The sequence below is a fragment of the Saccharomyces paradoxus genome, chromosome II, assembly GCF_002079055.1.
Source record: "Saccharomyces paradoxus chromosome II, complete sequence".
Lineage (NCBI taxonomy): Eukaryota > Fungi > Ascomycota > Saccharomycetes > Saccharomycetales > Saccharomycetaceae > Saccharomyces > Saccharomyces paradoxus.
Window position 1 is genome coordinate 391,400 of NC_047488.1, and position 13,779 is coordinate 405,178.

General features: G+C 37.5%; 6 protein-coding genes across 6 annotated transcripts; 5 read left to right on the forward strand and 1 right to left on the reverse strand.

Annotated features, from left to right (window-relative positions):
• Positions 1-789: 789 nt before the first annotated feature.
• HSP26 (chaperone protein HSP26) lies at positions 790-1,434 on the forward strand (the record flags this gene model as incomplete). Its single annotated transcript, XM_033908777.1, has 1 exon — positions 790-1,434. The coding sequence occupies one exon, from the start codon at positions 790-792 to the stop codon at positions 1,432-1,434; it is 645 nt and encodes a 214-aa protein (XP_033764668.1).
• Positions 1,435-1,974: 540 nt separating this feature from the next.
• On the forward strand, positions 1,975-4,749 carry RDH54 (DNA-dependent ATPase RDH54; the record flags this gene model as incomplete). Its single annotated transcript, XM_033908778.1, has 1 exon — positions 1,975-4,749. The coding sequence occupies one exon, from the start codon at positions 1,975-1,977 to the stop codon at positions 4,747-4,749; it is 2,775 nt and encodes a 924-aa protein (XP_033764669.1).
• Positions 4,750-5,054: 305 nt separating this feature from the next.
• Positions 5,055-7,985, forward strand: PFF1 (Pff1p; the record flags this gene model as incomplete). The annotated part of the gene is made up of 1 exon (XM_033908779.1): positions 5,055-7,985. The coding sequence occupies one exon, from the start codon at positions 5,055-5,057 to the stop codon at positions 7,983-7,985; it is 2,931 nt and encodes a 976-aa protein (XP_033764670.1).
• Positions 7,986-8,939: 954 nt separating this feature from the next.
• ECM8 (Ecm8p) lies at positions 8,940-10,004 on the forward strand (the record flags this gene model as incomplete). Its single annotated transcript, XM_033908780.1, has 1 exon — positions 8,940-10,004. The coding sequence occupies one exon, from the start codon at positions 8,940-8,942 to the stop codon at positions 10,002-10,004; it is 1,065 nt and encodes a 354-aa protein (XP_033764671.1).
• A 467-nt stretch (positions 10,005-10,471) lies between these two features.
• SLM4 (Slm4p) lies at positions 10,472-10,960 on the reverse strand (the record flags this gene model as incomplete). Its single annotated transcript, XM_033908781.1, has 1 exon — positions 10,472-10,960. The coding sequence occupies one exon, from the start codon at positions 10,958-10,960 to the stop codon at positions 10,472-10,474; it is 489 nt and encodes a 162-aa protein (XP_033764672.1).
• Positions 10,961-11,784: 824 nt separating this feature from the next.
• ECM33 (Ecm33p) lies at positions 11,785-13,397 on the forward strand (the record flags this gene model as incomplete). Its single annotated transcript, XM_033908782.1, has 2 exons — positions 11,785-11,839; positions 12,166-13,397. The coding sequence occupies 2 exons, from the start codon at positions 11,785-11,787 to the stop codon at positions 13,395-13,397; spliced, it is 1,287 nt and encodes a 428-aa protein (XP_033764673.1).
• Between the last annotated feature and the right edge of the window lie 382 nt (positions 13,398-13,779).

The window sequence follows — 13,779 nt, forward strand, 5'->3', positions numbered from 1 at the left end:
TATTCTGCGCACATCGATCATTTTCTTACTACATACACTAACATTATTCCTAGTTTAATTTAATTGAATTTTTAACTTTTTCTTTTCTTCTTTTTCATTTGGCAGTTTAACTCCTTGAAAACAAGACTGTATGGGACTCTCATGAGCATCAGGGGGACCCCAAAAAAATAACGCGGCCACCTTGTATAACCACTGAACCTGTTGATTACAGTAAGCCACAATTCCCTTACCTTATTCTTGGCAATGTGGCACAAAATAATCTGGTGTATGTGTCTTCATTTGGTAATCACTGGAATGTTACTGGGGCAGGAGCAAATCCGTATGTACCCCTAAAGGACCTTGCCTGTCAAGGTGCATTGTTGGATCGGAGTAGTAACCGTCTTTGCATAAGTATTCACAGCCAACGAATGCGCTTTCTCAAGAACTACAATTGCTTGTTTTCTAGAAGGATCGATGAATTATTCCCTCCCCCTTGTGTGTTCAAAAGTATAGGGTGCTCCTAACAGTAAGGTATTCACATTTAGCGTGCTCGCAACACAAAATAGGAAATGTGCGAGTTTTAGATGTCCTTGCGGATCTATGCACGTTCTTAAGTGGCATTTCAGAACAAGAACTACTCTTCCTCCCTTATTCTAAACATATAAATAGGCCATTTATCAGACAGAGATCCGATTCAAATCATTTTCCTTTCCTACTTTCCTCTCGTGCTAATAATACCACCGATAAAGATATTCCAAATCTTAATAACAGGTATAAAAAAAAGCAAACAAACTAACAGAACAACCAAACATGTCATTTAACAGTCCATTTTTTGATTTCTTTGACAACATCAACAGCGAAGTTGATGCTTTTAACAGATTGCTAGGTGAGGGCGGCTTGAGAGGTTACGCACCAAGACGTCAAGTAGCAAACGCCCCTGCCAAGGATTCTACTGGTAAGGAAGTTGCTAGACCAAATAATTATGCTGGCGCTCTTTACGATCCTAGAGATGAAGCCTTAGATGATTGGTTTGACAACGACTTGTCCTTGTTCCCATCCGGATTTGGTTTCTCTAGAAATGTCGCAGTTCCAGTTGATATTTTGGACCATGACAAGAACTACGAGTTGAAGGTGGTGGTTCCTGGTGTCAAAAGCAAGAAGGATATTGATATTGAATACCATCAAAACAAGAACCAAATTTTGGTTTCCGGTGAAATCCCATCTACCTTGAACGAAGAGAGTAAAGATAAAGTTAAGGTTAAGGAGAGCAGCTCCGGTAAGTTCAAGAGAGTTATCACTTTACCAGACTATCCAGGTGTGGATGCAGACAACATCAAAGCGGACTACGCAAGCGGTGTTTTGACTTTAACAGTGCCAAAGTTGAAGCCTCAGAAGGATGGTAAGAACCACGTTAAGAAGATTGAAGTTTCTTCTCAAGAATCATGGGGTAATTGAAGTGACCTGGCTCTACAATACTATTCCTCTTTTCAGGCCCTCGTGGCTTGCCTGTAAACTTGCAACATGTGATCATGATAGGTGAACAGGTTTACCTTTGGAAGTTAGTTAAGATATATATGAGTTGATGAATAAATAGTTATAAAAGCTTGCTTTAGCTTTCGACATGTGATTGTTATTTTTAGCTCGGCCCTCTCTTGACTGAGGAATTTAATCCCGTGCTTACCACTGTTAGACTCTTTTTCTACGCGCTCACGAGAGATATTTCTATGGGAGCGGTGGCTTGTATATGGGTGGTTTACCTAGTTCTGCTTCTGGGAATGGCGTTTTTACTCGAAGATCGCGTTGATATATGCATCAAAGAAAAAGAAAAAAGAAAACGCGAAGTTAAAAAACTACTATAAATAAACGATTAGAATCGAGTTTTCATATTAAAATGGCGGTAATATGCGTTAGGCTTCGGCGAAGAAAGAACACACTACAATAGGTAAGAAATAGCTGCTAATATATTGAACGGTATTTGATCCCGGTGCTACTCAAATGCAGATACCGAAGTATGAGAATAAGCCATTCAGACCTCCCAGAAGGATCGGATCAAGTAAGAACGCAGAACTCAAATCAACCACCAGCACAGTCACAACTGCTCCTATACCTAAGGCAGAAGTTACTACCAACCTGAAAAGAAATATCTCTGCAGGCACTCCTCTCAATGTTGCTAAAAAGCCGAATAATCTAGCCTCAAACGAAGCCATTAGGTATTTTACTATCATGTACAGGAAGCCTACCACTAAAAAGCACAAGACTTGGAGTGGTGATGGCTACGCCACCTTGAAAGTTAATAGTAGTAAACTGGGTTTTTATAATGAAGCAGGGAAGCTTCTTGGGTCAAGTACGCTACCGAGTGATTCAGCTTCTCTTTTTGAAACTCTTTTCAAAGCGGGCTCCAATGAAGTACAGTTAGATTACGAATTGAAGGAAAGCACAGAGATAAATAGTGCCAAAAAAGCCTTATCACAGGCGGTAGGAAATACCAGCTCAATTACCACCAGCGCAACAGTAACAGTGCCCTCTACAAAGAACGACGGTGGCAAATATCAAATGCCTCTGTCTCAACTATTCACGCTAAACACTGTGAAAAAGTTTAAATCAGTAACAAAGCAACCAAGTGAACATATGACCACACTAACTAAAAACAACCAAAATTCTCAAGCCAGAAAATATTATCCAGTGTTTGATGTCAGCAAAATCGATAATCCTTTAATAATGAACAAAAATGCAGCCGCTGAAGTTGACGTAATTGTTGATCCATTACTGGGTAAATTTTTGCGCCCCCATCAGAGGGAAGGAGTGAAGTTTATGTATGATTGCGTAATGGGTTTAGCAAGACCACGTATTGAAAACCAGAACATTGATTGTACTACTAAAAGTTTAGTGCTTGAGAACGACTCAGATATTAGCGGATGCCTGTTGGCTGATGACATGGGCTTAGGTAAAACACTAATGAGTATAACCTTGATTTGGACATTGATCAGGCAAACCCCTTTTGCATCAAAAGTTCCATGTTCACAATCAGGGATACCATTAAGCGGTCTTTGTAAAAAAATTTTAATTGTTTGTCCTGTCACTTTAATAGGAAATTGGAAAAGAGAGTTTGGAAAATGGTTAAATTTGTCAAGAATAGGTATTTTGACATTGAGTTCAAGAAATTCTCCTGATATGGATAAAATGGCTGTCAGGAATTTTTTAAAAGTGCAACGAACTTACCAAGTCTTGATTATTGGCTATGAAAAACTGCTAAGTGTTTCCGAAGAATTAGAGAAAAATAAACAGCTGATTGACCTCCTGGTCTGTGACGAAGGGCATCGACTAAAAAATGGGACTTCTAAAATTTTAAATACGTTGAAGAATTTAGACATAAGAAAAAAACTTCTGCTTACGGGGACTCCAATACAGAATGATCTTAATGAGTTTTTTACTATTATAGATTTCATAAACCCAGGGATCCTTGGAAGTTTCGGCTCTTTCAAAAGAAGATTTATTATTCCTATAACTAGAGCCAGAGACACTGCAAACAGATACAACGAAGAATTGTTGGAGAAGGGGGAGGAAAAGTCAAAAGAGATGATAGAAATTACGAAAAGGTTTATTTTGAGACGAACGAATGCAATTTTAGAGAAGTACCTTCCTCCAAAGACAGATATAATTTTATTCTGTAAACCGTACAGCCAACAGATATTGGCCTTCAAAGATATTTTGCAGGGTGCGCGTTTGGATTTTGGACAACTGACGTTTAGTTCTTCACTAGGACTAATAACTTTACTGAAAAAGGTTTGTAATTCTCCTGGATTGGTAGGTTCAGATCCATATTACAAATCACATATAAAGGATGCCCAATCTCAGGGCAGCTACAGTCGTTCCTTGAACTCTGGTAAATTAAAGGTATTAATGACATTACTTGAAGGGATTAGAAAGAATACCGAAGAAAAGGTTGTTGTGGTGTCTAACTATACCCAGACATTGGATATAATTGAAAATTTGATGAATATGGCTGGAATGTCACACTGCAGACTTGATGGATCTATACCTGCTAAACAAAGAGACTCTATTGTCACATCTTTCAACAGGAATCCGGCTATATTTGGATTCTTGTTGAGTGCAAAATCGGGAGGTGTGGGGTTAAACTTAGTCGGCGCTTCGCGGCTTATTTTATTTGATAATGACTGGAACCCTTCGGTAGATTTGCAAGCGATGTCAAGGATTCATAGAGATGGCCAAAAAAAGCCATGCTTTATATATAGACTCGTAACAACTGGGTGTATCGATGAAAAAATATTACAGAGGCAATTAATGAAGAATAGTTTGAGTCAAAAATTCTTAGGTGACTCAGAAATGAAAAATAAAGGGTCTTCAAATGATGATCTTTTCAACAAAGAGGACTTGAAGGATTTGTTTTCTGTCCATACAGACACCAAGAGTAACACTCATGACTTGATTTGTTCGTGCGAGGGTTTAGGGGAGGAAATTGAGTACCCTGAAACAAATCAACATCAGAACGCTGTAGAACTGAAAAAGTCTGGAATTGCGACATGGACTAGTGCTCTGGAGTTACAAAAGGAAATGAATGAAGCGGCCACCAACGAAGATGCTAAAAAGTCACAGTCCATCAGGCAATGCCTTGTTCATTATAAGCATATCGATCCAGCAAGACAAGATGAATTATTTGATGAAGTTATCACGGAATCCTTCTCCGCGTTGAAAGATAATATCACTTTTGCATTTGTGAAGCCCAGCGAGATATGTCTTAAAGAACAATGATACCAAATATGGACACTCATATACTAGATAAAATAGCTATGATCTAATTACTGATTGTATTTAATAGGTTTATCCTCTTACGACCTTATTCTGGTCCCATACGTGTTACAGCATAATGTGTATTGCATAGTCGTCTAGTGATGATTCAAATTGGTATCTACCTTCCCGCTATTTGATAACGATATGGTACGGGCGGAAACCAAAATATTTGAAAGAATAACCTTCAATCAGAAAAAAAAAAAAAAAAAAAAGTGGAAGATGGTCTAAAAAGAGATGACTTGATAGGGAAGTTAAAGAATCGCGGCATGAAATTAAAAAGTCTATTCAGATCAGTTCTCAAGTACCGAAAAACGAATTTAAGTTTGCTTCTTTTAATCACCTATTCGATTATTGCGTTACTCTATATTTTTGACCATGAACGTTATAAACTCAGCTTGCCAAAAGAGGGTGAACATCCTGAATTCAAAGGATTATTAGAAACAGCATGGGGGGATTTACAAATTATCACGGCCTCTTTTCATCCATATACGTCCAAAGAGAATGACAAAGTCCATGACTACTTGCTCAGAAGAGTTCTTGAAATTACAGGCAATTCTTCGTTTGCAAGCGTTTCTGATGACAAAGAAAGCAAAAGATCCATACTGTTTCAACAGCAAGATCCTTTCAATGAGTCCTCTGGCTTTTCGAGAATAACCTATTTTGAATCTTCTAACATATTAGTTAAACTTGAGGGTAAAAATCCCAAGGAAGAAGGGTTGCTTCTTTCAGCTCATTTTGACTCTGTACCCACAGGCTATGGGGCTACCGATGATGGCATGGGTGTAGTCTCATTATTGGCCAATCTTGAGTATCATATAAAGCACAGACCAAGCAGAACCTTAATCTTCAACTTCAATAATAATGAAGAGTTTGGCCTATTGGGAGCGTCAACTTATTTTGATCATCCATGGTCTGCATTAACCAAATATGTGATAAACTTAGAAGGAACTGGTGCTGGTGGCAAAGCAGTACTGTTTAGAACGTCAGACACTTCAACAGCAAGAATATACCAGCAATCTGTTGAAGAGAATCCATTTGGTAACTCTATTTATCAGCAAGGTTTTTATAGTAGATATGTCAGAAGTGAAACGGATTACAAGATTTACGAGCAAAATGGCATGAGGGGCTGGGATATCGCATTCTACAAGCCGAGAAATCTTTATCATACTATGAAAGATTCAATACAATATACCTCCAAGGCATCTCTATGGCATATGCTACATACATCCTTACAATTGAGTGCATATGTGGTTTCAAACCCATTAGATACAGCGGACAAATCACCAGCTTGTTATTTTGATTTTATCGGTTTGAAATTTTTCGTTATGAGTGCTAGAACGCTCTTTTACTGGAATTGTATATTTCTGTTAGTTTCTCCCATTGTGGCCATTGGTCTGTATCTAATTGCTCGTGATAGAATTACTTGGAAATCTTACTCTTGGCTATCGTGGATACGCTTTCCTCTTTCATTAGCGGCAGGTATTGTTGTTCAGAAGCTTTTCTCGAATGATATAATTCGTTCCAATCCTTTGACGTTTTCAAGGAACTACTTTTGGCCCGTCTCGGCGTTTCTCACTGAAATTCTTTTAACCAGTTACATTTTGATCAATTGTTCCAATTTTTTTTTCCCTTGTGATGATATGAAAAGCTTATCAATTATTGAATTGTTCATTATTTTATGGGCCGTTTTACTATTTACCTCGAAGCTATTGTATAGTTCTGACTACAGGTATACTGGGCTCTATCCTCTCTCGATCTTCTTTCTGCTAACCGCAATAGCTGCTATATTGAAACTGCTTGGACTAGCGTTGGAGGCAAAAACAAGAAAGGAGGCTGGTAGAGAGTTTATGGATCATCGCTTCAACTACAGCTCCCATTCTCAAATAGATATTGAACAAGATAGTCAGGAAAACGTGGAACAACCCCAGAATCAATTTCCATCGTCACAGGACGAACAAACAAGCACCCAAGATGATAATATATCAACTACTTTGGCTGGCTCGTCACATAGTGTTAATGATGATCATGAGATGGATTCATCATCACAACAACGTGATGAAAGGGTACCTCTACTGAAGGGGTCTAGTCACATAGAACAAGCATTGAATTCCACGGAAGATTCTCCAAAGCTTGAGTATACTGATTATGCCTGGATTATTCAATATTTACTAATTGTACCGATATCATCATTTGTCTTGTTCAACAGTGTGGATGCTATCATGGACGCACTAAACCATACTGTTCAAGAAGGAAGTAAAGCAACATTTGATGTAATCAGGTTTGGGATGGTGGGCGGTATTTTGATTGCACTACCGATTTTACCTTTTTTCTATAAAGTCAACTACATCACTGTTTCTTTAACTGTGCTACTTTTCCTGATCTCGGCATCGAAAACGCTTTTAGAATCTCCCTTCACAGATAACAACCCATTAAAAGTAAGATTTTCCCAAAATATTGATTTGTCTCAAGGTAATGCCGCTAGTGTACATCTCCTTGGAAGGGAAGGAAATTTGTTAAAACCTATGCTGGAAGATTTACCTAGTATAAAATATAGCTCTACACATATCAATTGCACGTCCATGACCAATGGAATGGAACTTTGCACATATGATGGAATGCAACCAAATTTATTGAGCACAAACGGAAATGCGAATATCAGCAGTATGGTCAAGATTCACATTTTACATGACAATCGGAACTCGATGGAGAGATCTCCTTACGAACCAATAGTTGCAGAGTTACTTCTGGAGGCGAAGGAGAACAGGGCTTGTACTTTATCTTTTGAAAGCAGGCACCAGGCGAAGTCACCTGTGAGAGAAATTACAGTGTATCAAGAGAAAAATACTGGCTCGCAGCACGCAAATATCACGAAGACAATCAAATCTGGTTCTGGCATAAATGAACTGCAATTGCATAAACTTGATTTCGATCAGGAAACTTATCATATTGGAGTCCAGTGGTTTCCAAAACTTTTGACGGATGGCAATTTAGAAGATGACAATATGAGTACAAAAGACGAACTATCTGTTGCTATTAGCTGTTATTGGGGAGAATACGATTCAGAATCGGTTGTAAATGGTACCGCTGTTAGGAAAATTCCAGCATTTGATGAATTGATAAATTACGCACCTCCAAGTTTTTCCTTTACCAACGAACAGAAAGGTTTAGTTATTGTTAAGGATTCTATAATTTTATGATTCTTTTTAATTTTAGCTGTTATTATACCTATAAACTCAAACATCCCCCTAGGTGGGTTATCCTCCAAGTATGTGTTTTTAAGATACAAATTCTCACGAATGAAGAGCAAAATAAAATAATTTAATCTTTCAGCATTTTTCAGAGAAATTGTTGAGTTTATTCTATAAATGTGTTCACCTACCCAGTAATCCGTCTGAAATTTTTTCATGATACTTCTGCTAGTACCAAAGAGAATACAATGGACATTTCGAACAATTATCGAAATTCCCTGATGATATTCTCAGCCAACGAAGTAAGAAAAAGTTCATGTATAAACTCCCAGTTGTTTTTAAAAAATAATAATCATTAATAGTAATAATGTAAAGAAACTATAATTCAATATACTAAATAAGATATAAAGATAATAGATATAAAGATAATAGTATTGGAAATAATCGGCCACAGTTTGATTTAATTTCAACAGCTCACTATATAGACCAAGAGGTTGATAATTAATATTAATTGCGTATTTTCTTTTTTCGTATTTCGTTTTGTTCGAAAGCAAGTGCTGAACGTGTGACAACGAATTACACCTTCAGTATGAATCAAAATTTGGAAGCGAAAAACTGCAAAATATCTATATTAGCAAAGGAAGGTGCCTCCCCCTTCCTTTTTGTGTGTTGATAGAGACCATTGTTACCCTTTTCAGTTTTTATACTATTCTCGGACGTCATATTTTTATCGTTACTGACACTAAAAAAAGGGTTGTACGTCTTACTGGCGCTGCCAATAATGATTCGGAAATACACCTTAATACATCGAAATAGTGGTAATTTCATAAGAAGCCACAAGAATTTATTTGTTACTGGATTAATTCGCGACTAGACTTTATTGACTCGTATATTTCCAACGAATAAATTAACTACTCTTGCTATCCTAACAGTATTTAATATTAGCTATTTAAAAGCCTTAAGATGGACTATGGCTACTTTTTTCCCGCACAACATATTGAAGACACGAATGGTGTGGATTTTTGGATAGATAGTAATGCCGAATTTACACAATCTAAAAGACCCGACTCTTCAACGTCTACTCTTACAAGGGTCTTAACGGACACCACGAACGTTTCAAATAATAGTGGATCGCTAAAAAGGAAACCGATCAAGAACAAAAAACTCCCACAACGGAAGATACTAAATAATAGTGAGTATTTTGACTTTGGAAAAGCAAATACCGATTGCAAGCATGTGTTTAAAAGTATTTCTAAGCAACTAATTTTCCTTCCAAGGTGTTTTCAACATCACAGTATCCGAGGCTGGATGAAAGACAGATACTCGGAATTTGGCTATAAAATAAAGAGAAACCAAAATTGCCCCCCTTCAGCATGTGTACAGGCACTATACAGTACTAGCAGATCCAATAATAAAGAACCAAATGCCAGTGATTTGGATTCTCTAATAATTTATAAATTTATGCGATACTCTGAGAAGAAAAAAGAATTGATGTGCAGATTTTGCCAGGGAAGTAATTGGATCGTAGCTGAGAACTACCTAAAACATTTATTTTTTGCACACGGCATTTTGTCTGAATTCAAGCCTCACACTTTATACCATTTTGAGTCTAAACTGTTAAAAATTCAGGAAAACCTTAATTTCAAAGTTCAAGTATTAAAAGAGCCAGAATTTAGCAAAAAGGTTTTGAGTTCTCTCACTGTATCCATTATTCCCTCTCCTTTGACCTACTATACTCAAACATTGAACGGAGGGTTTAGGAGAATTCATGTGAAGTGTCCCCGCTGTGAAAATTGGATCCGTTTGGGTTGGTGTGAATATGATGAAATTATCAGGGATTCCTTTCAGGATTTCGAATCCCTAAGAAACCTCAATGCTGATTATAATGGGATGTCGTATATTCAAGCACGTAATAGAGAAGATATTGAAGGTATATATGAGAATTATTTTACACACTACATCCAATGTGACTTAGCCAAGTTCCGAACAAAATGTTTATATGTCCAAGTCATAACAAAAAATAATTGATTGTGTACGCAAGATATTAAGAAATAAATGATCATATAACAAATCAAACAAATCCGCTTCTAGTGGTCCACTAAACGATAACAACACAGGTATAAACATCACCATTTATTGTCCTAGCGAACAAATCCTCGAAATTCCAATGGTCACCATCCAAAACAATGAAAATAAAGAGGATCGGCACCGTAGCCGCTCACGAGAAAAAGAAAGATACTAAAACCCTCTCTAAAGCATGATAAAAAAAAAAGGAAGATAAGGCCCATATGTACATATATATGTGCGTGTACACATAAGTGTGCCGCAACCGCCCGCGTAATCAAGGTTATATAGATAACATTTCCGCGTAAACTCTGTCCCAGCGACGTGGCGTCTGTTTATAGACTGGCTTCATTGTTTCTCCAGCCGACCTGGGTGTTTTTCATGCATGTACGGATGGAGCAGTGTAATCTCAATACATTTTGCTAAATCCGCTAACCTAGCCTATAACCAAACAAATCGGTTAACTCTCTCATGGCCCTTTCAATTTTAATTACCAGTAACCCGTAAGGGAATGTACCCTCCGCAATGAATAGTAACAGAAGGTCGCTGTTGGGTATCTGTGCGACACAGGCATGCAAATCCTCCATTTCATAAGTATATATCTTTGTTTTAAAAGAATCGATCTCCACAGGGTAACAGCTATCGGAGGACTGCTCTACACTATCATTTTCGTCTTCTGACCACTTATCCTTAATCAGTAAACTCATCATTTTCAAATTATTGACTGAGTTTATTTCGTTTATGGAATTTTTCGGCACATCATTGTTTGACGTCGCATAGGACAGTATACCTCCATTAGTGGCGGTTATAATCATAGATGATTGCAAAGATGATGTCTTAAAGTCTACGGAATGAAGATCATACGGTTTCAGAGTATTTTCCAGAAACGCTTTAACGTTTTTAGAATGGAGCATCACCATATTGGTTCAATTTTGTGGGTAGCGTTTCCTGCTGATAACTGCTTTTTTTTCTTCTTATCTTCCCTTAATTAATTTTTTACAATCTTTTTGCTTATATGCCAAATGAAGCAATCATCTTTCTTTTTCTTCGTCTCATTCTTCCTATTCACGTATCACCCGAAGAGCACTATTCATATCATCATCAACGTTCATCGGTAGATTACCGTAAACCGCAAAAAAAAAGATGGCGGGAAGTATTATCATTCTTCACGACTCAGGTGGCTGCTGCGCCCTCGCGAAAAAGAAATGGAATGGAGTGCAAAACGGGAAAGACGCGCCACCATTTTTGGCCCATGCGCTGATTCTTAGTGGCCAGGCACTGTAGACTGCACTGGGACCGCGTTACCACAACAAACAAAGGCAACGTGCAGTAAACAACCATCCCTCCTGGGATCGAAATCAAAAGTACAAACCTCAGATCGAACTGAAAAATTTTCGGTAGCGTGCGTGAGCCGGTATAAATATTCACTGTCAAACACTTATGCCTTTTCGCAATCAACGGATCTTTCTTGCATTTTTGTATTTAATGTGTGAAGATCTTTCTTCTGCATTTTCATTCCTTTCTTTATCTTTCTTGGCTTTTTACCCTTCCTCTTTCTTAGAACACCATCTTTGAGTACTTAGGCCACTTTTAAAAAAGAAATTAAATAAAAGAGTTAATCGTTCACTCGCTTCTACACAGTTTAATCTTTTCCATTTTTATTTCTACAGATCCCTTCGAGCTATTAAGAATACCTTTATTTGACTTTTAAAGATCTAGTTTTATTTTTTACTATTATTCCATAATGCAATTCAAGAACGCTTTGACTGTTGCTCTTCTAAGTGCCTCCGCTCTAGCTGGTATGTAGACATTCTCCTGTTTTCTTCTTTTTTCTTTATTTGCCACTTTTACTTTAAGCCTGCTTCTTCCTCCTCACAAATTCCAGCTGTTTTCGTGGTTCTTTTTTTTTTCTTTTGATTGAAGGCCTTTTTTTTTCACGGTCTCGACGAACGCGGACGGACGATGTGTGAAAATTTCCACAATAGGAAACATGTTTCGAGATCTCCTGAGAACAAATTCAGAGTATTCTTCACTATTTTGGCAGTAATGTACAGTTAGGGCAAATAATAAGACAGAATAACGTATATCTATAAATCTATCGGGAATACTAACTAATTTCTTTCAGCTAACTCATCTACTTCCATTCCATCTTCATGTAGTATTGGCACTGAAGCCACCGCTACTGCTCAAGCTGATTTGGACAAAATCTCTGGCTGTAACACCATTGTTGGTAACTTAACCATTACCGGTGACTTAGGTTCTGCTGCTTTGGCTAGTATCCAAGAGATCGATGGTTCTTTGACCATCTTCAATGCCACTTCACTATCTTCCTTCTCCGCTGACTCCATCAAGAAAATCACCGGTGATTTGAACTTGAAGGAATTGACTATTTTGACCAGTGCTTCTTTCGGCTCTTTGCAAGAAGTTGACTCCATCAACATGGTCACTTTGCCTGCCATTTCTACCTTCTCCACCGATTTACAAAATGCTAACAACATTATTGTTTCCGACACTACTTTGGAAAGTGTTGAAGGTTTCTCCACTTTGAAGAAGGTCAACGTTTTCAACATCAACAACAATAGATATCTAAACTCTTTCCAATCTTCCTTGCAAAGCGTCTCCGATTCTTTACAATTCTCTTCCAACGGTGACAACACCACTTTGACTTTCGATGATTTGGTCTGGGCCAACAACATCACTTTGAGAGATGTTAACTCTATTTCTTTCGGTAGTTTACAAACTGTTAACGCTTCCTTGGGTTTTATTAATAACACTTTGCCAAGTTTGAACTTGACCCAATTGAGTAAAGTCGGTCAATCTTTGTCTATCGTATCCAACGATGAATTATCCAAGGCTGCTTTCAGTAATTTGACTGCCATTGGTGGTGGTTTCATCATTGCTAACAACACCCAATTGAAGGTCATTGACGGTTTCAACAAGGTCCAAACTGTTGGTGGTGCCATTGAAGTTACTGGTAACTTCTCGACTTTAGACTTGTCTTCTTTGAAGTCTGTTAGAGGTGGTGCTAACTTCGACTCTTCTTCTAGTAACTTCTCTTGTAATGCTTTGAAGAAGTTGCAAAGTAACGGTGCTATTCAAGGTGACTCTTTCGTTTGTAAGAACGGTGCTACATCTACCTCCGTTAAGTTGTCTTCCACTTCTACTGAATCTTCCAAGAGCTCTGCCACATCTTCTGCTTCTTCCAGCGGTGATGCTTCCAATGCACAAGCTAACGTTTCAGCTTCCGCTAGCTCTTCTTCCTCTTCTTCTAAGAAGTCTAAGGGTGCTGCTCCAGAACTTGTTCCAGCCACTTCATTCATGGGTGTCGTTGCTGCTGTTGCCGTTGCCTTACTATAAAATTAAAGCAACAATTTGTGTTTCTATTATTACTTTAATTTCTTCTCCTCTAATGATTTCTTTACCATTCTTTTTTTTATGAGACGGTTGGTTCATCACTGAATTTTATATGTAGATAAACTTTTGGCGTCGTTAATATCTTTTTTATTTCTAATTGTTACTATATTATTACTGTTTTGAAGTTCCAATTTCATCAACTTTTGCTAGCCAAATTAAAAGAACCGCTCAGACTTTTTTACAATCCCTTAGCTTTACCTAATATAATGAAATCTGTCTAAGTAATTAAAAAAAGAAAGGAAGTAAAGAAAAAAAAATAAGTAAACAAAATAAAATGTAAAAAAATTCTTACTACGGTTTAAAAAAGGAGCTTTTTTGTTAACGT